The sequence below is a fragment of the Tiliqua scincoides genome, chromosome 12, assembly GCF_035046505.1.
Source record: "Tiliqua scincoides isolate rTilSci1 chromosome 12, rTilSci1.hap2, whole genome shotgun sequence".
Lineage (NCBI taxonomy): Eukaryota > Metazoa > Chordata > Lepidosauria > Squamata > Scincidae > Tiliqua > Tiliqua scincoides.
The window spans coordinates 4,174,655-4,200,746 of NC_089832.1; the positions used below are offsets into that span (position 1 = coordinate 4,174,655).

Genomic DNA, 26,092 nt, shown 5'->3' on the forward strand with positions numbered 1-26,092 from the left:
TAAGGTCCTGCCTCGACATCTGCAAGACTTTGATTCTGGGTCTCTCTGCAGATACCATAAAATGCGTTAAAAAGTGTGTCCCTTTACAACTGTGGTTTAAAAACTGCTTTTCTTACTATTGTAGAGTGGCAGTCAGCAATTAGAAATGCAAAGACCCCCTTGCCTTGCCTGGCTCAGCTGAAGAATGGCATGATTGCTTGCACAACTGTCTCTGCAACAGTAAGAAAAGCAGTTTTTTTAACTGTGATTTTAAAGAGATGCATATTCCCCTTCTCCAGGGAACAGCACATATCTTCTCATTTGCAGTGGCCATTCGTGTTAAGTCAAATCAGTGTATAACAAGGTTGGACCTGTACTTGCATATACATAATGAGAGATCTTGGGGATGAGTCTCAAGTCTAAACAGAAAATTTATGTTCCATATACCCCTTACAGTCTTATACCCCCTATAGTTTTTTTAAAAAGTCATATCGGTGCTCAAAAAAGTTCCATATTTCAGAATACTCCATATTTTGGAATTCCGGGTAAGGGGTGCCCAACCTGTATATGCTTAAAAAGCCTTCTGACTGAAATCAGAAGAATCTAACATTATTTTGCTCTGGTTGGATCATGTCCACAGGACTTTCATTTAAGTTCTAATGCAAAACATTTCATTTAAGTTCTAATGCAAACAAACACGCCTCAAAGGGATTCGGGGGAGGAATGGTTCCATCCCCAAATTAAAGTTGTCCTGACTGGTGCATCATCCAACACTTTGCAACAATAAGCCAAAATTATTGTGGTGACCTTCAATTCAGGCCCACGCACGATAACAGGAGCAACTGAATAGACCCAGAAGACATGTATTTATAGTCTGCAAAATACAGTACACAAGTCACTCATGGAAAGACTTTCTGTCCTTAAGTTAAAAGGGCCACACAGGTCTCTGCAGCCAAAAAGCTCAGATGAAGGAAGACAAAGATTTCAGAGCAGGTGTTCCAAGCTGGTTTTAAACAAATTAAAGTCTGGTGGATCAAACATGAAACCGCTTGTCACCGCCTTGAACACAAGCCAATTCAGCTTACAAGAACCCTTTGGTCTGTGATGACCCCCTAATGCAGCCCTCTTCACACTGACTTTTAAAAAGATAAAATAAAATCTTAATAAGTGCACTACGGATTTAATTAAAAGACTTTTAAAATAAAATTATAATACAGAGAGCCAGGATGGTGCATTGTTTCTAGAGTTAGATTTACAGCCTAATTCCATCCACACTTTCCTGGGATTAGGGCCCATTGACTCTTATGGGACTTACTTCTGAGTAGACATGCATGGGATTGGGCTCTTAGACTGGGAAGATCCAAGTTCAAATTCCCACTCAACTACGAAGCTCCCTGGACCAGTCACCTATCTCCCAGCCTAACCTACCTCACAGGGTTGTTGTGAGGAAAAAAGAGAAGGAACTATGTACCGCTCCCAAGTTCCTTAGAAAAAGGTTGGTATAAAAAATTTGAAAATAAATAAAAAATGCAATTTAGGGCATTTAAAAATTCAGGATCTGGCACCCCCTCCCCCAGCTCACACTTGCAAGAAGATCCTCTGATCACAGCATCACAATTACATGGAATTGCCATACATTCAACCAAATGCTGTCCAGGCCAAAAGCCTGCTCCCAATTTCAGAAAATGCACTCAAAATTAATCTCCATATCATTTTTCCTCTGACTACTCCCAGTCTTTTTTTGGGCACATGTCTGGAAATCAAACAAGCATAACTGCATTGTTTGTTCAACAAGGGTGTTGTTTCTTAGGAAACTTTTTTTTTTTTAAGGTAACCCTTAATATTCTTTTGGCCATCCCCTTTTAAGCAAAAGCAACCCAAGAATTAGTGAGTTACTTTCCATGCTACCTTCCAACGCACACCCTGATCTCTCCCACTGAAATTCAGAGGATTAACTAGAAAAAGCCACTATTTGTTAAGAGAGCAAGCTCCACGGACACAATGAGATTTACATCCAATTACTGTATACCTGCATAGGCTTTGGCTATAAAAGACAAAGGCTGCAATCCTGTGCCGTCACCGACGCATAAACTCCAATGAACAGAGTGGGCCTTACCGCTGAACAGACAAGCATAGGAGTGCGCAAAAAGCTATGCATCGAAAAACCTCAGGTTCAAATTTCACCCTCTAACATGAACTCAGTAACAATGCATCCTATGCATGTCTACTCAGAAGCAAGTTCCACTGGGTACAGGGGCTTCCTTCAAAGAAAAAGTGCATAGGTAAGTCTAGGTAGTCTTGCCCTTTTGGGGTACAGTTACCAGATACTAACAGGGACAGAGTTACCAGTAGGTTTACCAGTAGGGTTACCTAAAAATAGGGTTACCAGATACAAATGGGATCAGAGTGCCTATACCTTTAACCATTGCACAGAACAGGGGTGCCCAAACCCCGGCCCTGGGGCCACTTGTGGCCCTCAAGGCCTCTCAATGTGGCCCTCAGGGAGCCCCTACTCTCCAATGAGCCTCTGGCCCTCCAGAGATTTGTTGGAGCCCACACTGGCCTGATGCAACTGCTCTCAGCATGAGGGCAACTGTTTGGCCTCTCGAGTGAGCTGTGGGATGAGGGCTCCCTCCACTGCTAGCTGTTTCACGTCTGTGATGCAGTAGCGGCAGCAAAGGAAAGGCCAGCCTTGCTTTGTGCAAGGCCTTTTATAGGCCTTGAGCTATTGCAAGACCTTCATTCATTCATATAAGTTCATCTTTAATATATTCATTTATGTAAATTTATTCAAATTTGAAATGTAAATTAATTTGGCCCCCGACACAGTGTCAGAAAAACTTTGGACACCCCTGGCATAGAAGAAGGAATTTTGGCAGGTGCAATGCAACATGGGTTTAAAAAGCTACACCTGCCAAAATTTCCTCTTCTATACAACAGTTAAAGGTATAGGCACTCTGTTCCCATTTCTATACAGTAACCCTACTTTTGTGGCAAGAGAGAAAGATGCCAACCTACCATCCAGGACTGTTGGTACAAAACACCTTTAAAGTTAGGTGGAGCACCTTGAACTCACAAGAATTCAAGAACTGTTCAGCACCACCGTAACTAAAATCTTACACCAGAAGGGGCACATACACACACATACATGTATTGTTTTTCCCCATATGCCACCACAACTGGGCTGGCCCCAAATTCAGGCCACAGCTTCAGCATTAGCCCTGCAATTACCCTCATTAGAACGCCTTTGCGCTGTGCTGGCGCACTGGCAGCCCGTGATGACATGTTGAGGGTCTAGGGCTAGTGAGGTGGTGTCATCTCCTTTGGGGCATGCGACAGTCCAAAGAGAAGCCACACTCCCTGAATCCCACACCCCAGGTCGCGCAGCCCCTCCGCAGGATGGAGCCAGGGCCACAGAGGGGTTGCCATGCAACTCTTCAGGCCGGACCGGCAGTTGGTCCCAGAATTCCAGAACGCAGGTGAGGTGGGGAGGAAATGAGGAGGGTATCCTGGGATGCAGACACCGGGAAAAGGGGGGGGGGATTGCCAATTGACCAGGGGATGAAACACACAAAAGGCTTAAAAGCTAATTATTTTGCCTTCACTATGATTCTTGTGCATTTAACAGCCTCTGGATTTGTGGGGCAAATGTCACCACATTGAAATAACTGCCCTGAGTTTTCACCCCAGGATTTCTTTCAACTGATTGTTATTTATTTAATTTATAGCCCCCTTTCTTCCTTGAAGGGCCCCCAAGGCAGCTTACATAAAAAGTACTACAAGACATTTTAAAAAATGAAAATCACACACACACACACAAACTGAACACAGTGTTAAATGCTCCAACCAGTGGCAAGCTAAAACATCTTTTCTATGACTTCATCCAGTGTTTTTCATTAAAAAAATTTACAAAGTTCCTACAGTCCTCTGTGAGTCCCAGGCATTTTTTTAAAATTGTTAATTACATTATAATTTCTTTTTATTGCTGACTGCTATGTGTCTTTTACAGCCTTGATTTACTAAAACTAAAAGCTCTCATAATAAATAAACTGCCGGTCAATGTCTGGCCACCAGGTCACTGGTGGCAAAGTGCTAGCTAAAGAGGCCTGTTGGAAGCTGGGGTTAATGTCAGGTTCAGCTCAGAAGGAGTTCTCCACCCCCACTCCCAAGCTGGGAGACCTTCCAAGAAGCCCCTTTCATCCAGCAGGTTAGTTTCCAATATTTAAGACTGAAAGCTGACTGGAAGGAAGACTCCCTCAATTCTTAATACATTTAGCAGAACGACCAGGAAGCAAAGGAAGTGCCACTCTGCACATACTCAGAGGCTCACTTGCCTTACTCTTATTGTGTACTTTGCATGAGCTTTGTGCAAGTTTTCCGGGCATTGGAAACAGGGACACTGGAGAAAAACTAGTAATGTCTTTGTGACCTAAAAAAAACAAGCACATTATTCAAACATTTAATTAAACACATGCTAATGTAGCATGAATTTCCACTGATAGCTAAGGTGTAAAAAGGTACTTAATTGTTTTTGCTGCAATAGGGACACATCACCTCCAAGGAAAGGCAGAAAATTAACTTGCTAAGCCTAGTTCTGCTAACCCTAGCCTGGCCTCTTGCCGCCCCGTTGTTAAAAGGTACAAGAACCCTGCTAGAGTAAAGGTAGCCTTATCAGACCAGCCACAACAATATAGTATCGCAAATTCTTGTTCTCATCCACAGTCCAGGTTTTAAAACTCAATTTTGAGATGACTGATCAAAGGGCAAGTAAATACAGAGTTGGAGCACGGTCACCTTTAAAACGAGAGGGGGAGGGGAAGACAGGAAACCATGTTTTTAATGCTCGGCACACGGCAGTAAATCTCTCTCAACTGAAGGAGTTAGCAATCGACATGCAATGTACGCAGAGAGCACTTAAAATAGCAAAGCCAGCTTTTTTAAATTCCAAACTAAAGATACAGCATAAAGGCAACTTAGAACAGACACAATACACAAAACACTAAAACTAGAATAACAACAAATAATAATAATACTGGTATTTGTAGACCACCTTTCTGGTCATTGGATTACTCCTCTGACTTTATTCAATATACTTTATTTCAGCTCTTTATTTAAGAGGTAAAGTTATGTTTAATGCATTTCTTACTCAAAAAGTACTACGATCAACATAAACCGAGAAAAGGACACACATGCACAATTATTCTTCCAAGCCCCTTACGTGCAAAGACCCAGGAACCCCTCCCCCGAATTTTTATCTTAACAATGCCTTCACTTTAGTTTAACTGTCCAGAACCATCTGTGCTTTTAAACAGCACTCCTAAGCAGTTGCATATTTTCCAGAGATAAGGCAGTGCAGCTCAAAATGCCATTGTCTCAGAAGTGCTCGCTAGCAAGGCCAAAAGTTGGCGCGCGCACTCCTTACCGCTGCGGACCATGCTTTCAGCAATGCTTCAGAGGTTACGGCCAACTCCATTTCTCCCAAGGCAGCCAAACTAGCCAAGCATCTTCCACGCCGCAAGTGCTCTCAGCAAAATAAGGCAGTGAAAAAGCAGACAGTCACAGAGGAAAAGCTGGATTTGTACAGAAGTTGGTCAAAGATCAGATTGCACTTTGGGTTCTGGAAGGCATTCAATTTAAACAAGCAGCCTCCAGGAGGGAAGGCCTTCTACCCAGAAAATGATCCGGACAAGCCTACATGCCTTTAAGGTTACAATCCTTGGCATATTTATCTGGGAGGAAGTTCCATTAAACTCAGTGAGATTACTTTCAGATAAAACGCACAGACTCCTGCTGCCTGGCTGCAATCCTAAAAATACACACTAAAATGTGTGTTCCATTAAAGAGGTTCCCTTAAAAGCATAAAATTATGCATGGGATGGATAGAGTCGACAGAAGGCTGTTCTTTTCCCTCTCGCACAACAACAACCAGGGCACATCCACTAAAATGGAGGGTTGAGAGAGTTAGAACAGACAAAAAGAAATATGCTTACCCCCACCCCACATGGCATTAACCTGTGGAACTCCTTGCCACAAGGTGTGACGATAGCACCTAGAAGCCTAGTTGCCTTTCAAAAGGGATTGGACAGATTTATGGAGCAACAGTCCACCACAGGGTACAAGCTATGATGGGTATATGTAAGCTCTGGGTTTAAGACATAGCTTATCACTGCAAGCCAGGTGCAAGGGAGTGCGAACAGCACGCAGGCATCTTGTTGTCTTGTGTGCTCCCCAAGGCATCTGGTGGGCCATGGTGAGCTACAGGAAGCTGGACTAGATGGGCCTAATCCCACAGGGCTCTTCTTATGCAGCTGCATATTCTCACCTGATTTCACACTGGCCAAATGAGATAATCATTAGATAGTCATGGAGAAAGCTGCCCAAGTCTTGGTCTCATATGCTCCCCCAGCCCTTTTCTTGCTAATGAAGACAAAAACTTTTACTGCATGAACAAACCAGTTTCCTGCTGCGTACACACCCTGAGAAACTGTGGTTTGTTGGTGAAACCGGAGTAGCAGAGGGTTGGACTTGATGATTTTTTGTGCCCCTTCCCAACTCTATGATTCTCACCAAGTACAGTTAAAAGGAGCCACCCACTCAAAACGACAGATGGTTCGCTGGAGTTGCAACAAGTCTGGTTAACTTCAAACACAACAGAAAACTGTTGCAGAAAAAATGGAAAATAAAGGTACAAATGGGACTGATTCAGTTCAAGAAGGGGACTTCATTTGTTCCAAAAAGGATACACATCTCCAGCACTTGAAACCCAGCCTGAAGCCAACCTAAGCCAAAAGGATTTCCTAAAGATAAACCATGATATCCTTCTCTCCATTGTCCAGCAGCTATAATTACCTTCCATCCACATGTATTTGTAGCTCCCCCCCTCCGATAAATCCATTGGCAGTAACTTGAGTGTCAGCGAGAGATGGTGTGAAATGCCTACAGCATCAAAACAAGGACAACTGGGGCATGACAGCTTGCCTGGGCTTTGTAGGCTGAAGAATAGAATTTCTGAAGAATAGAATTTCTTCTATTTCCAAGCAGCAGCCAAGGGAAGAGAACTGACTACAACTCGCTGGCATCACAAGAGCAGATGGCAAGTTAAAGAGGCAGTTCCAAAAAGGACAGAAAGGTTGCCAACTTTTGGGCTGTCTCATGCTCCTGTGCCTTTAACAGCACTTTGAGGTGCAACCATTAGATGAGACTGAGCTGCAAATCAGGACTTTCTTGGTAGAAATCTCCCCTTGCTTGTCAGCCTGGCCAAGTTGCTCCCTCCCAGCTTCAATTGTGATGTGGGGTAATAAAACTTTCCTAACAGGGTTGTTGTAACAGCAGCAGCATAACACAAGTCTACACACATTTCGCTGTCTTAAAAGTCAGACCAATTCTTGAGTATATTTGGGGTGCTGAATCCAAAAATGGCATCGGGTTTGCCCAATTGGTTCTAGTTTTGGGAGTATGGCATAGCCATCTTGTATGCCAATTCAAGCAGCTTCTTAGTGAGGAAGCCATGGTGGTGACTTCCTCACAAGGAAGCTGCTTGAATCAGCACAAGGTAGCTATGCCGTACTCCCAAAACTAGAGCCAATCAAGCAAAACTTATGCCATTTTGGATTGCCCCCCCCCCAAAAAAAATTCTAAATTTGTTCAAATTTATTTTTGTAGGCCTGTGTAATATATATGAGGTGCATTGCACACTCCAAAAGAGCTCTACAAAAGTTGAGGATGGTTGTAGATGTTCATGCCATGCAAAGCTGAACCTGTTGATTCTTGCATCAAACTCTTGTTAAAGGCACAGACTTGTTTTTCCCAGGCATTTGGCAACCTTAAAAGAATGAGAGGCAGCTTTCCGGCACAAGACACCCACATGTTCCTCTGAGCTCTGGAGATAAATCTAAATAACCGCTGAATTTCGGATATATATTTTCAAACTGCTGTGTCTTGCATGCTGAAACTTGTTTTGCACCTTGCATGGTTTCATTCGCTCCAGCTACAAAACCCTACACATGAACCTCTGCGTACATGAGAAGTTGCAAACCAGAGACAGCTAGGTCAAGATTCACTCACTGACTGGCAGCTCCCAGAATCTCAGGCAGGGATCTTCTCCAGCCCTATCTAGAGGTGCTGCCAGGGATTTACCTTGGGATCACCTATGCTCTTCCACTGAGCTTCAACCCCATCCCCCTGGAGCACAACGCTTGCTCTATAAGCATGCCTTAAACTTTCTACTGTAAGCTACTTTTTTAATACTGTTACAGTCCACCAAACTTGTTCAACATGCCTGACTTTTTCTCCACCTTAAATATTCCCCTACGGGTGGCTTTTGGATGTTCTCCCTAATGTACCACACCTGCAATTTCTCAACTCATTCATTCCATTCCTGGAGCATCTCAGAGACAAATTGATCACTTAAAGCAAGGGAAGGGCTTACTAGAAGGAGAAGCTGCTCTTCTGAGAAATCACACACTTGGTGTGATTCATTTGTTTTGTTTTTTTGGCCAAGCAAGCCTCTGTCTCAGGCTGTTACAACAGTGCGATAGCTGGTGTTCAAGCCAGGGAGGGAGGTTTGGGAAATCTCACAACCTGGATTCACCCTACAGTCCCACACACCTTTGGAACAGACATTTCACAACAGCAAAGACAGATCACTCAGCGGCCCCATGGTGCCAAGGGGTCTTTTTTTAAAAAGACAACGCTCCAGCTTCATTTCTGGCTGCAAGGAGGAACAGAGAGCTAGCAGTGAAATACTACAGAAAGGTAAAGTCTATATAGCACAGAGTTGGCTTTCCACCAAGGGCAGCGTTTGAATCTTAAAAGCAGGAAGTTGACTGCTTAAGATTCTTTTCTCTGTAGTAGTAACCAGAGCCAAAACAAAAACCACACACGCAAGGCAGTCACAGCAGCTGTATTCAAAGCCATTTTTTAAAAAGACTTCTGCAATTTTGGAACAAACACCTACTAACCTGGAAAGTAAAGGGTTAACCACACAAGGAAGTTTTGCCTTTGGGCTGTGCCTTTTTGTGGGCACTTGTTCAAAAATGTGTGCATTGCAAGGCTTGGGGAGGGGGGGAGTTTTCTTCACTGAAGCTCATGGGTCCAGCACAGGTTTTGGGTGGCAATACATTTGGAGTTCCTGCAAGGCTTTCCAGGAAGCACCCCTTGGATGGTCTAAGCAGGAGCATCTGCTGCCCAGTGGAACATTTTCAGAGTTAAAGTGGACCCGCTCCTCTTGCTACCCTATCACTTTGCAGGTGGGAGAAAGTGCGCACAGAACTGGTGGTGGTAATGAATAGAGAAGCTACTGAAACTGTCAACTGGTTTCATTCCCCCCTAACCCCAAAAAAAAAATGTGAGTCAAGAGTTCTCACAGGTAACCACATATCTTCCCCTTTCTCCCTCTCAGTGTTCACTGAATGGGGAGAGGGTCATTCCTGAATGCTGAAGTCCCTCCCCTACACTATAGTTGTGAAAGCTTCCCAGAGAACCCACCTCATTGGATTTTCTCTCTCCCCCTCTCCTTCCGTGCAAGAGAGGGTGTGTGTGAGAGAACACACAACTCTCAAGTTCCATCTCGGCTTCCCTTCCACTATGTCAAGTGTACTGTTGTAGGAGTGCCCTACCCCAATATCCTTTCCAGTGAAACAGCTGGGCAGCATCAGCTAAAAAGAGAAGCATCTAAAGGCTGAATCAGACATTCAGAAGAAGGGGGAAGGTGTACAAGTGCTTCCTGTGATCAGACTTCACCAGAATGCCCAATGTGGAACTGGTTTCTCCCAGAACTATATGCATGGGGAGGGGTCACACAACATAAATGTTAGTGTTTATAAGTTATTAGCATCCCCTTATATGGGGCACTAGTCACCTGGGGTTAGTTGAGCATCTAGAGCAGCTATTTTCAACCAGTGTGCCACAGATAGCCTGCAGGTGTGCCGTGGGAGTTTGGGGACAGGTCATTCATTAGTAGGGACTTTGGGGTATGTAAGCCCCCTACCAGCAGTGCAGTGTGTCTTGCCAACTGCCCAAAAACTGACGGTGTGTCTTAACTATTTTAGTGTCTTATCAGAGTACCATGAGAGGTTGAAAATCGTTGGGATAGAGACTGTTGTGGGACATGATTTTTCCCCATGATTCTTGCCCCCATTTAAGGGTCCAGAAATATCACATGGTGTCAACCACAGGATACAGATTTCCATCCATTCCCCATTGCTCCAATCCATTCTTCTCTCCTATAATCATGGCAGAACCACACAGGAGAGAGAGGAAAACGTGGGAAGGATTTCCCAGTACCACCACCAAGGGCATTCTTTCTAAACAACTCTGCCTCCCTCCCTCCATTTCTATATCCCTGTGTTGACGCCAGCAGCATGAGGATGGTCCAATTCCATTGGTCATTCTCACATGCATGTCATCAAGGGTGGAAAGAGCAAGTGCAAGTCACTCATGGGTCCTACCTCCTCCCTCACTTCTCCCAAAGGATCTGATCCCTGAGGACTCTGGGAGCTGGGGATAAGAACAGGCCCTCTGTTTGGCTGTACTTATCGTAAGAGACGAATAAACAGCCACCGGGTAGATGGGACTCGTCAACCTGGGAAGGCAGCTCATCTGAGAGAAGGAACTCTGATCCCAAACCTCCACTGCCTTGTGGCTACATCCAGTTACGGAAGAGGCTTCAGGAGTCAACCTCGAGGCAAAATCCGGAGCCAGAGTCCCTGAGGCAGTTCATGGCTGAACACAGTCACGTTCTGGCAACTCCTGCGGCGCCGCTGGAACCAACCATATTGGCCTTTCCATTGGACCATTTCAGTGACGTGGAGAGGGGGGATTTGCTGCCTGGGTAACAGCCTATCCTCCATACCTACTTTACCCAGGCTTCGCGCACTGGAGAGGACACTCTGTTCCAGAACCACCATTCAGAGCGCAATACCATAGTCTTCTGAGACTGAAGGATGCCAACAACAAAGAACCTTGAAGCTAAGGAAGACCGTGCTAGGGCTCCCTGAGGAGGCCAACAGGGACACAGCAAAGGTGCAGGAAAGATTTACAGTGCAAGTCTATACATGTCTACTCAGAAGCAAGTCCAGTGGGACTTACTCCCCGTAAATACGTCTAGCATCACAGCATAAGCGATGTTGTGTTAAGTCAGGGGTGTCCAAAGTTTCTGGCAGGAGGGCCACATCATCTCTCTGACACCGTGTCGGGGGTCGAATTAATTTAAATTTTGGGTTTGAATAAATTTACATAAATGAATATATTAAAGATGAACTTATATGAATGAATGAAGGTCTTGCAATAGCTCAAGGCCTATAAAAGGCCTTGCACAAAGCAAGGCTGGCCTTTCCTTTGCTGCGGCTACTGCATCACAGACGTGAAACAACAAGTAGTGGAGGGAGCCCTCATCCCACAGCTCACTGAGAAGTCAAACAGTTGCCCTCAAGCTGAGAGCAGTTGCGGTGGGCCAGTGTGGGCTCCAACAAATCTCCGGAGGGCCAGAGGCTCATTGGAGAGTAGGGGCTCCCTGAGGGCCGTATAGAGAGGCCTTCAGGGCCGCAAGTGGCCCCAGGGCTGGGGTTTGGGCACCCCTGTTTTAAGTTGATGAAAGGGAGGACTGGTTAGCAGTGGGGCAACAGATGAAACCAAGAGAACGGTTGTGATTTTCATGTTTGGCTCTCCCACTGTTGCACCAAACAGAGGAAGGAAATTTCTCGTTTTGCTTTGGTTATCAACCTTACTAGACTTGTCCCTTGTAAAAACAGGGGACCAGAAAAAGGCCAGTGGAAATTTGGGAGGAAACAGGAACAGCTTTTTTCCCCAACTGGCTCTCTCCCCACCTGGTCTCCCTTGACATATTGTGATGTTCTTTCTTTTTTTTGGGGGGGGGGGAGTGTTAAAGACTTCTACATTCCCAAGGTCGAGGAATGCTATTTCCAGGCTTTTAACACACCCAAATCGCTTCCTCTTTTGCGTAAACACTTTATCAGAGTGCTAATGGATCTCAGGAGGAGATGGGAAAGTAAACCTTTCACTGGAGCCAGGGAAAATCCAGAGATGCTTCTGGCTTCCCAAGAAATGGGTACAGACACGACACGGCTCTGCAGTAATTCCCATGGTCTTTTGCCAGGCCAGGGAACAGCTGGTCCTTTCCTTGAAGACTGGTCTGGAAAGGGCACATAGATCAGCTTGGGTCTCTGTGCTATCCAAGAAGTCTACATATCACAGTTTTAAGAACCAGTTCCCGTTTACATAACCAAATGATGCCGTGTCACTGAAGGGCAGTGTGCAATTACTCTGTGGAACTACTTGCCACAGGATCTAGTGACGGCACCTTTAAGAAGTAGGCTACCTCAGAATGCCAGGTGCAAGGGAGTGACCACAGAATGCAGGTACCTCATTGTCTTGTGTGATCCCTGAAGCATCTGGTGGGCCACTGTGATAAATAGGAAGTTGGACTAGATGGGCAAATGGTCTGATCTACTGGAACTATTCTTATGTTCTTATGATTAAGGCCATTGGTGTTGTGACAAAGCAATGTTAGGGTCACCAGGGCCCAAAGCTGACTCATGGAACCTGGAACCAAAGACGCAGGGCCCTTCTTGCTCCAAGGGCAGAGCCTGGAAGCACCTGGCAGAGGGACAGGTATCATTTTGTGGGTGGTCACCTGACAAGGTTAGGCTCCACCCCTGAGCTGAAAGAGGTCCATCAAACGGTGCTAATAGCAGAGCAACTTAAGCCACACAGAAAGCAGATTCCCCTTGTTTCTGACTCCAAGAATCTCTGGAGACTATGGGATGCGGAAGAGACACAACTCAGCAGGAGAGTGCATACTTTGCAGGTGGCACCAAGTCCAAGCCCTGGTTAGTTGGCATCCTTCAGTCTTGGAAGACTGGTATCACGCTCTGAATGGTGGTTCTGGAACAGAGTGTCCTTTCCAGTGCGCGAAGCCTGGGTAACGTAGATATGGAGGATAGACTGTTTCCCATGCAGCAAATCCCCCCTCTCCACGTTGCTGAAATGGTCCAATGGAAAGGCAGAGGCCAATACAGTTGGTTCCAGCGGCGTCGCAGGAGTTGCCAGAACGTAACTGTGTTCAGCCATGAACTGCCTCAGGGACTCCGGCTCCGGATTTTGCCTCGAGGTTGACTCCTGAAGCCTTTTCCATCACTGGATGTAGCCACAAGGCAGTGGAAGTTTGGGATCAGAGTTTTCCTTCTCTCGGATGAGCTGCCTTCCCAGGCTGACGAGTCCCATCTACCCGGTGGCTGTTTAGTCGCCTCTTACGACAAGTACAGCCAAACCGAGGGCTTATTCTTATCCCCAACCCCAGGGGATAAGCCCTGGTAGCCTTAGCAGAAGACAGCTTCCTAAAGTCCACAAAATATTTGAGGATAACACAGGTCTACACGCATTTTGCTGTCTTAAAAGTTAGACCTATTCTTGGGTATATCTGGGGTGCTGAATCCCAAAAGGACATCGGTTTTGCCCAGTTGGTTCTAGTTTTGGGGGTACAGCACAGTCACTGTATATGCTGATTCAAGCAGCTTCCTTGTGAAGGAAGCCATGCTGTCAGCTTCCTTACAAGCAAGCTGCTTGAACTGGCATATACGGTGGCTGTGCTGTACCCCAAAACTAGAACCAATTGGGCAAAACCGATGCCATATTTTTGATTCGGCACCCCAAAAATATCCTAACTTGGTTCAAACCTTCTTGGTAACTAAAAAAATAGGGGTTTTTTATAGGCTTATGTCAAATCCAACACACAAGTCATTGCATCTGCAACCCTCCTTTCCACCAGGGAATGTTTGCTGGCATGTGTGGCCTGCCACCTGTTCATTTTATCCTGAACTTCCACAGTTCTGCTCGGTATCCCTTGATGCGCCAAGTTGTGATGGTGATGTCCCTTTGGTGAGGGGTGGCATCAGAACAGGAGAGGAAAGAGCAGGGAAGGCACCCCTGTCACAGACCTCCTCCCCTCTGAGCTGGCTACCCTGATCCTACACAAGTTTTTGAGAACGTCAGTCGCTCTTCTAGAGAACAACTCTGCCATGGGGCACTTCCTCATTTGACATGGTGTGGCACAGAGAAGGGGAATCCTTCTCAAGCCTCTCCTCTGCCACATGTTTGCAAAAAGTAGGGACATTCTAGGTGGCATCTGCACACCACAGCAAATCCCCTTACTGGACGTTAGAGAATGGGAGCATCAAAGCCAACGAACACTCACTAGAACATGGCTGGAGAAGGATTAATGAAATCCACATCCTGAAGGGGAAGGGCAGAGCAGAGCAGGGGTGGGACTGGCCCAGGGGGGAGGGGTGGGGCCGGCGGAGGCTCTGCCAGATCCTCCTGTAGGGTTCAGAAGCCTGACACTGGGCTTTTCAAATCTGCACCAGCTCTATAGCTGGCGCAGGCTCAAAAAGCCCCATTGCGGGAGCTGGGGCTTTACTCAGGGTAAGGGGACGATTGTCCCCTTCCCCCAAGGAGACCTCTGGCAGCTTCCCTGGTCCCACAGGATAAAGGGGCAGCCATTTCAATATTGCTGTACCGTGCAGTTCCAGGAACCTAAGATTGGGCTGCCCGATAAGACAAAACATCTGACTCAGTATGACTGAGTGCAACTTCCTATGTTCACAGAATTGCCCTCCCTTCATCTCCTCTGAAATAACTTCCCTAAAAGTCGAGCAACTTGCTTGGCTGTTTCTCCTCTCCACTCTCTGACCCCACCAAAGGATGTTCTCATTCCGTGCTCCCTGGGGCAACCCTTCCCTGGGGCAACTGGGATTCTGAACCCAGGAGCTACACACATCACAGGCAAACCTAAAGCACACTTACCAGAAAGCGCATACCACTGGACTCTGTGTCATTTACAAATGAGTAAACATGCTTAAGATTGGGTCAAGAACTGCCTGACATAAATACAGCAACACCCTGGCTTTCATCCACTTGACCTTCATCGTTTTGCTCTTTCAGTTGCTTTCAATTATGACCACATTTCAAATTTCATCTACGTTCTTATGTTTATTTTTCTTTTATTTTGGTTCATTTAGGCTTTGCACACATTACAAGGGTTACTTACATTTTTTGCCACCCAAAATACATGTGCAAGCTACATAATGAGGCTCTGCTTTGATATTCATCCATTTTTGACTTTCATCCATGCTCTGGTCCCTAACCAGACAAAAGTGCAAGGCGTCACTGTAGCTTTAAGATCAAGAACATTTGCTGTTTAATTCCTATTGAAGCGGATCCCCAAGGCAAAAACATCCAGTACAAGGCGTACATAGTCAAGCATGCTCCTAGTCCTCATGGATACAGACTAGACCAGTGATTTTTAGCCTTTTTCATCTTGTGGCACACTGACAAGGTGCTTAAATTGTCAGGGCACACCATCGGTTTTTTGACCATTGGCAAGGCACACCACGCGCGGTTGGTGGGGAGCTCACATCCCCCAAGGGCTCTACTAATAAATGACCCTCGCCCAAACTCCTGTGGCACACATGAGGCCATTCATGGCACACCAGTGTGCCATGGCACTGTGGTTGAAAATGGCTGGACTAGACACTTCAAACACACAAGACAACCTCTCAAAACCAGCAAACCTCCAGTAATGAGGCTTCTGGACTTGCACAATTGCCTGTTCCTGCGGCCTGCAGCCTTCACTTCTCTTACCTTGGAACTGCACTGCCCTTACTTGGGAGCTAAAAGGTTGGTTAGGATTGCACCCAAAATGAAACAAAGAGACCTCGAGCACAGAAGGGGGCACATTTTGAATATCTCATCAAAAGCACAAGTGAATAAAAGTTGGATTTCTTTGGTACAGATTTGTAACTCATGGCTGAAAATAAATGTGAACCTTTGTACAGGACTTTATCGAAGGTTTATGTTGCTGCAACACGCAGCATGAAGCTCTGAAGTGCACACGGTTGTTTTCTCTTCCTTAAATTGCCATTCCGTTGGTGTGAACCTGTTAGCTGCCTTCCCCCCCCCCCCGCCGAATCAAGCTGCGTTTTGCTGTCGTGGCGCGCTCCCATTTGTTAGTAACGCATACCCTTTAACACGCTATCCTGTGAAAATATTTCAGCGTGAAGTGCAGCTGTCTCCTTGCTCTTTAAAAGATCACACATTTTTTAAAAACGGTGACGCACTCTGGGGCTGTGCAAAAGAGCAGTGATGGTTATTACTGACCCCTGGCACGGCGCAAAGTGTGGAGCATCTTCCCAATCCCTTCATCAGGGGCAGGTACCTTAAAAAATAATGCAGGTTGGTAGGAACACTTAGGTGTCAGAATCACCTCTAAACCTACAGGACTCAGTACAGAACTGAGTGGTTTAGAGGTGCTCATAGGGCAGTTTTTGCAGTGCTCAGACCACAGATGAGCAACAAAGATCTATGTGGGCAGCTAGCCAAGGCAAACATGGGATTTGTATGTGTGTGTGTTTGTGTGTGTCCTGGTTGGAAAGGACTAGAAACAGATGGGAACTCACACTAGCGCTCAGCATTTAATCAATTTAAAAACTGGCTTAGGTCACTTGGCTTTTCGCAGAACGATCAAGTATTTTTAAAAGATTGCTTCCAGAAACTTTTTTGAGATCTCCATTCTGTGCACCAAAACGAATCTACTTCTAAGTTTTGTTTACAAAAGGCAGGAGTCTAATAAACCACACCGGCGGATCCCAGCTGAAGGTCTTCCTGTTTAAAATCTGCCTCCTCCACCACCCCATCACAAATCGTGCGCCTGTCCAGCTTTCTAATGGACTTAGCCTGCACTCCGAGCCACTGTCAGAATGCGATTCTGCTCCCAGTCAAGATGACCTCAAATGCCCCCTTGAGAGAAGCAAGACTCTTCAAAGTAATTCCCCGGTGGTCCACCCCCAGCGTAAGAGCCTCCAAGGATAAAATTGGCAACGCTCGCTTTTTAAGGTGCGGTTCCAACCCCAACATTTTTGGCACTTTCAGAATTAGGAGAGGGGAGAGGTAAATAGCCTGCGAACCTCCTTCCAACCTGGGAAAGAAAATGCATCCTGGATCCAATTTTCACCCCTGCGACGCCCTGACGGGAAGTTAAACAGATCCCTGCTGGTCCTGCAGCACCACATAAAGCCTCTGGCCTGCTGTTTTCGTTCAGCGTTGATATTCAAGGTTAACTTCAAAGGGAAACTAAAGGTAGTGGAGAAAAGCAGAGCAGTGACAGGTCTGCAACCAGACAACACCACGGCCATTTAGTCGACGCAGCTACAGTTGTGAGCAGCAACACTGAATGGCTGGCAAGCAGACTTGCAATGGAGATACATGACAATCTAATCCTCCCTAATGCAGCTAGACTCCTAATATTATACCGGGATCCGATCCAGAACCTTGACTAATCCGAGGGCATTAGCAAGGGCCATCCAGGGGAGATCAGCTATATAGTTTCTCTGGGACGAGAGATCCCATTGCAAGATAGCAAATGGACAGCTGCCGGGGAGGGGGGGTGGCATTTGGTAAGCAGCGAGATAAATAGGATTCGCGCACAAATCGCATTTGGAGCGGTTTAATACCCTATTTGAACCATTTCTCGCTCGCTGCGGGACTCCTCGATCGGCTCGCAAGACAGAAGTCGGACCCAAATGAAATATAAGGGCAGTGAAAGCAAAGCATTGGAAGCGCTACAAAGGCCGGTGGTGGTGTAAGAGATTGTAGGGGTTTACCGGGTTTATAATCTTTCTATGTAATCATATATCCTGTGAGTTATCCTAAGGAGCCAGAAATGAATATTGCTCTGCAAATTGACAGCCAGGAGATGAAAAAGATTGAAAATCACTGCAATAGGTGGATGATGCAAAGTTGTACAGCAGGGAACAAACATTGAGAAACACTGGGCTAGATGACCTTGAGGGTCCCTTCCATGATTTAAAGCAGAGGTCTCCAAACCCCAGCACGGGGGCCAGATGTGGCCCACAGTGAGCCTCTATCTGGCCCGCGGCCAGCCTCTGATCCCCTGAGAGCCTCTGGCCCAAATGATCAAACACAACTGGAGTTGTGTTTGTGGGGTGGGGGTCCGTTTAAGTGTGGGCTGTGTTGGTATTTGGAGAAATACTGGACATTTGAGCCCACTTATTCATTCATCTGAGTTCCATCTCTAATGTATTTATTTAAATTTTATATTTAAATTTTTTTTCCAGCCCTCAACACCATGCCAGTTGTTTGATGTGGCCCTTCGGAGAAAACAGAGGTTTAGACACCTCTGATTTTAAAGCAACCTGCATAGAGACTTTGTGGTCACTGCCTCTCCATTAAAATGCTATCAATCACTATGTCATATATTTGTACCTCACCTTATTAAGCAGGTTTAAGCCATTTCTGCCCAACATTGCGAATACACAACAGGGATCAAATGGGTACACCTATGGGCTGGGCAGAAATGGGTTAAGGTGGCCAACAGCACAGTTCAAATGCAACAAAATCCAATGATATTAAATCCATGATTAAAACAACATGAAAACCACGTTAAACCATGGTTTAACATGAAAACCATAGTTGCAAGGATGCTGGGAGAATCACACCATTCCTGAGTTTAAGAGCCTGGACAAAAAAAAAAAGTTTCTGATTAACAGGGTTAGCTCTGAAGGGTTTGTGCGGGGTGGACAGCCCGTGAGGGGCTCCATAGCAGAGAAGGGGTCAGCACTTGCCTTGCCTGGCTAGACAGGGAGACTTGATTGGAATGCTGTCTGCACTTCTACTCCACGAGGTGCTAGGCCCTTATCATCTCCAAAGGATGTGGACAACACTTGGAATAAGCTCTTACATTCGGAACACACACAGCTCTGTTTACTGACCACTCCAGATTAGCCCAATTAAAAACATAACATAAGAAGAGCCCTGCTGGATCAGGCCAAAGGCCCATCTAGTCCAGCTTCCTGTATCTCACAGTGGCCCACCAGATGCCTTAGAGAGCACACAAGGCAACAAGACACCTCTGTCCTGTTGCCACTCCCTCGTATCTGGCATTCTGAGGTAGTCTACATAACCTGAGATGGACTTTTCATCCATAAATCTGTCCTATCCCCCTTTAAAGGCATCACCACATGCTGTAGCAAGGAGTTCCACAGATTAATTACTAAAGATGTATAATACGTAATACATACATGGTGTACGCGAAGGAGCTAGATATCTTGATCTCCAGACATGTTAAAAACAGCCCTTTGACTGAGGTAGGTTGGGATGATCATTCCCACATTGTAAATGGGGGGGGCACAAAGGTTGAGGGAACAGAGGTTTGCCTAATACCACACCCAGAGGTTCAGGGACAGAACACCTGTGAATGGAAAGGCCTAGATTCCTGGCATCTACAGCCAATGTGGATTAACAGACAGAGCACACGGCTTGGTCCATGAAGACCCAGGTTCAAACCCAGGAAGCTTATTAGGCAACCTGGGGCAAGTCATTCTCTCTCCATCTTGCCTACCTCAGAGGACTGTTGTGAGGATAAAAGGGTAAGAGGGCGAACCATGCTCTAAGCTAACCGGAGATCAGTAAAAAAATATAAAATGTGAAAAATAAGTTTTTTAATTGTACTGGATATACTGAAATACCATACCAAGGACTTCCTGGCTCGCATTCTCAGCCAAGACATATTATGCCAGCTCCTTGGGAACATTTTCAAACATCCTGCCACTTTAAGGATGGTCTCTCTCCCCCCCCCCTTTTCAATTTTTTTTTATTTTTTGGGGGGGGAGCAGGAGTGCGGAGGCTGGTGCAGGCAGGCCAAGCTTTGCAAGTTCGGTTTCCAGGAAGCTCCCATCTGCCGGGTGTTTGCGCAACAGAAGGGAGTGGGAAAGAACTGGCACAGCCAGGAACCAAGACTTGCCTGGAAGAGGAGGCGGAAGAGGAGGCCAAATGCATCAGAGAAGGGGAGGTTGAGCCGTCAACCGTCCACAGTGTGAAATGCAAGCAGTTCTGAGGCTGGTGCGCGCACATAGCAATTGTGAGGCTGCAGCAGGCCAGAAGCAGAGTTGCAAAGGGGGTTTGTTGACGGGGCAGGGGACATCCTACAACCTCAGGGCACAGGGAAAAGGGTGCACCACAACCCAGGTTCATGCAAAACCTGGCTCCAGAAACCACAGGGCTACACAAAGCATAAGAACAACTTTGCCGATAACACAGGTCTACACACATTTTGCTTTCTTACAAGTTAGACCTATTCTTGGGTGTATTTGGGGTGCTGAATCCAAAAACAGCATCGGTTTGGCCCGACAGGCTCTAGTTTTGGGGGTATGGCATAGCCACCATATATGCTGACTCAAGCAGCTTCCTCGTGAGGCTATGAAGACACTTAACAGCATGTTAGAGTCAGAAGGGGTTATATGATGGAGGACAACTAAAAAAATGCTAGCGAAACAAGAGGCATGAACCCGGTGCAGCCATTTGCTACCCAGGGATGGACAAATGCATGAGGGATGGAAGACTCTTGGCAGGAAGGGCCCAAAAAAGGGAGATGGGAGGACAGGAAGCTAAGGGAGCACAGGGCTGCCAGAGTCTAGGCAAGACCCCAGGCCGTAAGACCACGCAGCGGATTCCCTGTCAGCGCACCAGAGTCACTGCCACAACTGCAAGGCCTATCTGCTCAGCACAGCACAGGGCTTTTCTCTCTCCCATTTCAGGATTAAGGGCAACACACAGCCTGCAAACCAAAGCGTTCAAACCCCCGTTCTGTCATTATGACTCTGGCAAAGTCGAGGACATAAAAACCAAGCTGCATTCTTTCCGGCTTAGTCTCCAAGGTGCCATTCTTCCTCAAAGTGATTTTCTTTCCCCCTGTGGAATGGCTATTTCCATTGCAAACATCTTGGCTAGGAGAGGCCCTGAATATCCAGTCAAGGCAATGACTAATCATCCTCTCCAAGGATCTTTTCAAAAGGGGGGTGAGTTTATTGCAGTCTGATCTGTAGGAATAGCCATTTATATCCACTGCCCACAATGGCCCCAGCAAGCTTCCTTCTTCTGAGTTATGAGTCCATCTAGGTCAGTCTTGCCTAGCAGTGGTTCTGCAGCTTTTCAGCTGGGGGCTTGTCCAGCCTGACACGGCAAAGCCAGGAACTGAACCTGAGCTCCCCTGTATGCAATATACCACAGGAATCTTGTACATCACTCCAATATTCTACCAACTCGACTGGCTTCCAAGATTCTGACCATCAACAGCTAAATGGTTTGGAGCCTGGACCTCAGAAAGACTACCTCCTCTGAAATAAATCTACCCATCCATGGGCTGTGATCATCCAGGAGGCCCAGCATGCCATGCCAAACACAATAAAAGTTGCATATGCTCGCTCCCTCTCTCACTCCCTCTGTGTGTTTGTGTGTGTGTGTGTGTGAGAGAGAGAGAGAGAGAGAGAGAGAGAATCTCCAAAGGCATGCTAGAAATATATTATTTATTGGGTTCAACTTATTCCAAGAAAAGTCCTCTTTCTTAAAGGGCACATGGCCAGAATTTCTTTCCCACATTCCCTTTCTGCGCAAAATGGTTTACAACCTTCATCAAACACAATCTATGGAAGGCATGTGACAAAAGGTGCTGATCAGAATTCCTTAGAGCTGTATTTCTCAAACTGTGGGTCGGGACCCATTAGGTGGCTCATGAGCCAATTTCAGGTGGGTCCCCATTCATGCCAATATTTTATTTTTAATATATTAGACTTGGTGCTACCATGGTATGTGACTGTATTTGGGGAAATGTGACAGACCTGTACTTTTAACAGGCTACTATGTATATGCTTTTAACAATGATAGTAAATGGGAGTTAGGATCGCAGCCTAGGATTGTTAAAATTCTTCCTACTTGATTATGTCACTTCCAGTCATGACATCACTTCCGGTGGGTCCTGACAGATTCTCATTCTAAAAAGTGGGTCTTGGTGCTAAAAGCTTGAGAACCACTGCCTTAGAGGCTTCTCAGTTTCATGACCCTAAAGAAGAGGCTTCCCCACCAAATGTGTAGGGCCCAGAAGAATTACTATATTTTTGAACTGCAAAAATACTATATTTTTGAACTGCAAAGACACTATAAAGTGGTGTAGCTTAGCTTATGCACTGCTTATGCATAAGCTTAGCTTATGCACTGCTGAAACAGAGACGCCTGCGTTGGCTTGGTCATGTTGTGAGAATGGATGATGGCCGGATCCCAAAGGATCTCTTCTATGGAGAATTCATGCAAGGAAAGCGCCCTACAGGTAGACCACAGCTGCGATACAAGGACATCTGCAAGAGGGATCTGAAGGCCTTAGGAATGGACCTCAACAGGTGGGAAACCCTGGCCTCTGAGCGGCCCGCTTGGAGGCAGGCTGTGCAGCATGGCCTTTCCCAGTTTGAAGAGACACTTGGCCAACAGTCTGAGGCAAAGAGGCAAAGAAGGAAGGCCCATAGCCAGGGAGGCAGACCAGGGACACAGTACACTTGCTCCCAGTGTGGAAGGGATTGTCACTCCCGAATCGGCCTTTTCAGCCACACTAGACGCTGTTCCAGAACCACCATCCAGAGCGCGATAGTCTTCTGAGACTGAAGGTTGCCAACAGCTTAGCTGCTAAAAAGCCACTTTGGAGAAGAAGTGGAACAGAGAATCAGACAGAATGACCATGTTGTGACAGCCCAAACATTTCAGAAGCATTTCAGATGCTTTCCTCAACGACTGTACTATACATCAAATGTATGCTTTTCCTTCACAATCAGGCTGACTGTCCCAAAGGTGATAATTTAAAAAAATAAGACAAAAAGGCACCTTTGGCAAGTTACAGAGATGTTCACTATTATGCAATGGATAAAAAGGTGGTGACCAGTTACAAAATGGACCAAATTCAGTGAAAGCATGAGACTAAGACAGCAATTTTCAACCTTTTTCATCTCGGGGCACACTGATAAGGCGCTAAAATGGTGAAGGCACACCACCAGTTTTTTGACAACTTACATGCTGCTGGTGGGGGGCTCACTTCCCCCAACAGCTATACTAATAAATGACCCTCCCCCAAACTTCCACAGCACACCTGAGGACCATTTGCAGCACACTTGTTGAAAATTGCTGGCTTAAGAGAAAGCAGACAAAATATAGGAACATACTGATTGAGCTGTCACAGAAAAAAGGATGTGTCTAATGCATAGTGGATTTTTGGTCATCCTGCCAAAAACAGATGTTCAGGATTGGGGGGGGCACGGAGGAAAGAATCCAAACTTCTCATCACAATCTGTTTGCAAACACCAATGTGTGCACATGGGGTGTAAACAGAAACAAACAGCTTATCAGCTCATGTCGAGAAGGAGAGAAAGCCACAGTTTGACACAAGAGCAGGTTGCCCAAACAAGGCTTCTAAGGTAAATTGAGTTGTCCTGGATACCTGAAGGATCATCTTCCCCCACTTTCTGAAAAGAGCAGAGGTCTGCTGGTTTAACTCTCTGCCCGTTGCGTGGCCCAGGGATGCGCCATCGCCATGTGAACCTGTCACAAATGTAGTTGGTAGACTGCAGGTCCTTGTCAATATTTGCTCGACCTGGGGCAGCCAGTGAAGAGAGACTCCACTTTAACCAAACATGAGTGGGTGTGGAACAGGAAGCCTCTAAATCTTTAGCACATGCTTAGCACGCAGACTGGATCCCTGACTTCTCCACCTAATCTTGGGGAAAACATCCAACCCAGAATCCCCGCTGTAGACTGGATGAAGCAATCTCAGGCTTGATGCACCCCTGCGGACTATGCTCCACAGCAAGCCATCGCCAAGCTTGTTGATTTGGTTTTACTGCACCCTTGTAGTTACTCATCTGAACAGGGTAAGTGACAAAAGGGAGTGGAAAAGCTGCCATGTGCCCCCTCCTGACACATCAGCAGGCAAAGAAGGTCTAGCTTTCACCACAGCTAAACAGATACCTCTGGGATTGGCAGAGATACCCTGTCAGCACCCCCTACTGTCAATCTGTGGTGTCTTTGCATGGCAGAGGTATACCCTCTCTGACCATGGAGGTTCCACGCAGCTATCACAGTTCTCTCAACTCATAGGGAGTTGCATTCTGCCAGGCCATTGGTCCATCATACTCAGAACTATCCACATCAGCGGTTCCCAACCGTCGGTCAGGTGCTATCTCCTTAAGGAGAGTAGTGACCCAACTGGGAACCCATCACTGCAATTAGTACAGGAATTCTGGGTTTCACTGCTGCCATTGCTGAATGTGAGTAAAAAACAACAACCATTTTTCACTTACCTGTGTAGAGCAGTAGGGACAGCGAAATCTGGAAGTGCTGTTCCAATTGGGTCACTACCCTTCTTAAGGGGGTTGCAACCCGAAAGAAAATGCGCATGCCTGCGGGGGGGGGGGGGGTCACAACACAGTGGTATAACTAGAGGGGGTGCAAAGCACTAAGTTTTGCAAGGAGCATCACCACTGTGTGCAAGTGGCCCCTCCCCCTCGGAGCCATTCTGGGCAGGGGGAGCAAAACAGAGGCCAATGCCAGACAAGAGGCAAATGCCTCCGTCTTGCTCTAGCAGCCCAGAATGGTTCCCAAGGGGAGGGGCCTCTTGCATGCTGCAGTGAGGCTCCCTGCAAAACTTAGTGATTTGCCCCCCCCTCTAGCTATGCCACTGTCACAACCAGAAGGTTGGGAACTGCTAGTCTATATTAACTGGTTGCCTGGGTTCTCCAGAGATCTTTCCCAGCCCTACCTGGAGATGCCCAGGATTCCGCACCTGTCAAGCAGGTGTGGAATTGGCCACCAGTCTGATTTTCACTGGGCAACCCCAAATTCTAGCAGGATGGGGAACTCCAGTCCTTCCTTAGTCATATCTCTCCCCCCCCCCATCTATGCTTGTTAGGCATGTGGGGAGATGCTGCACCTGCCTGCCTTTTGCTGACCCCTCTTGCCCAAGCACCACAGATGCGGAAAAGCCCCCTCCCCACTCCTGGCCAGGAAGAACAAAAGAAAAGCGCGCCCAGGGCCAGCCCCCCGCCAGGCCCCCCTTCTCTGCAGTGGCTGCTACCCGGCCAGCTACCTGCCAACCAGCGGAGCCAAGAGGAACCGCAAAGACCTTCCCACCCCCCACCCCTGACTGGGTCTGATGGGACAGGAATCAGGGAGGGCTGCCTGCCTGCTGTGGGGCAGAAGGGGCTCTGATCCTCTGCACACCTACAGCCCAATCCTAGGCTTGTCTACTCAGAAGCAAGTCCTACGGCAGTCAGTGGAGCTTACACCCAGGAAAGTGTGGCTAGGGTGGCGGCCTGAGAGCCCAATCCTGTGCCTGTCTACTCAGAAGTAAGTGCCATGATAGTCAATGGGGCTTACTCCCAGGTAAGTGCCGCCTTACCTGGAAGTCGGCCCCATCAGACTGGGGGGGGGCCCGATCCCGGGCACGCCTCCCTGGGAGTGCGCCTGGGGACTCTCCTCCCGCGCCCGGCAGGGCTCGCCTCCCTCCCCAGCAGCGGCGCGGTACTCACGAAGCGGTTGATCCGGCGGCGGAGCATCTCCGGGCGGCTGCCGCAGCGCCCGGGCGCGGCGAGGAGGAAGAGGAGGAGGAGGAGGGAGGCGCTCCGGGGCTCAGCCCGCGGCGGGGGCACTGCGGCGGCCGGGGAGGGAGCGCAGGGCGCACGGGCTGAAGCGCGCCCGGCTACGCGCGCCGGAGGGGGCGCGGTGGGGGCGGCATCGCGGCCGGGGAGGGGGCGGCGGCTGCGGGGGGCGGCCCCTTCCCCCGCCCGGCCAGCGAGGCGGAGGCGCGCCGCTCTCCAAGCTCTCCGCGCGCGCCGCTCTCCAAAGCGCACCAGCAGAGCGCGCCGGCCCCGATCGCCCCCAGCCTGCCCGCCCGCCCGCGCCCGCCCCTCCAGCTGGCACAGCAGCGGGGGAGGACCGGCGCTGTCCCCACCCACTGGAGAGCAGCCTGGGAGGTGTAGTACGCGCAGCCCCGGGCCAGCCAGCCTGCCTGTTGCTCCTCCCTTCCGCTGCGCCGGTGGCGTAGCTGGAGGGGGGCAAGGCGTTCGCTCAGGGAGCCTCTCCCCCTCCACCTCCCAGCCATGCTGGCTACGCCGCTACTCAGAGGGGGGGGGCCCTTGCATGCTGCGGTAGGGCTCCCTGCAAGACTTAGTGCCTTGCCCCATCTAGCTACGCCACTGCTCCGAAGGGG

At 47.6% G+C, this 26,092-nt stretch overlaps 1 protein-coding gene across 1 annotated transcript in view; it reads right to left on the bottom strand.

Moving 5' to 3' along the window:
- Positions 1–25,615, bottom strand: part of ATP11C (ATPase phospholipid transporting 11C) — an 86,776-nt gene extending 61,161 nt beyond the window's left edge. The window contains exon 1 of the mRNA XM_066640224.1: positions 25,413–25,615. Coding sequence (XP_066496321.1) covers positions 25,413–25,439 — 27 coding nt within the window. The 5' untranslated portion in view covers positions 25,440–25,615. The remainder of the gene's footprint in view (positions 1–25,412) is intronic.
- Positions 25,616–26,092: the final 477 nt, after the last annotated feature.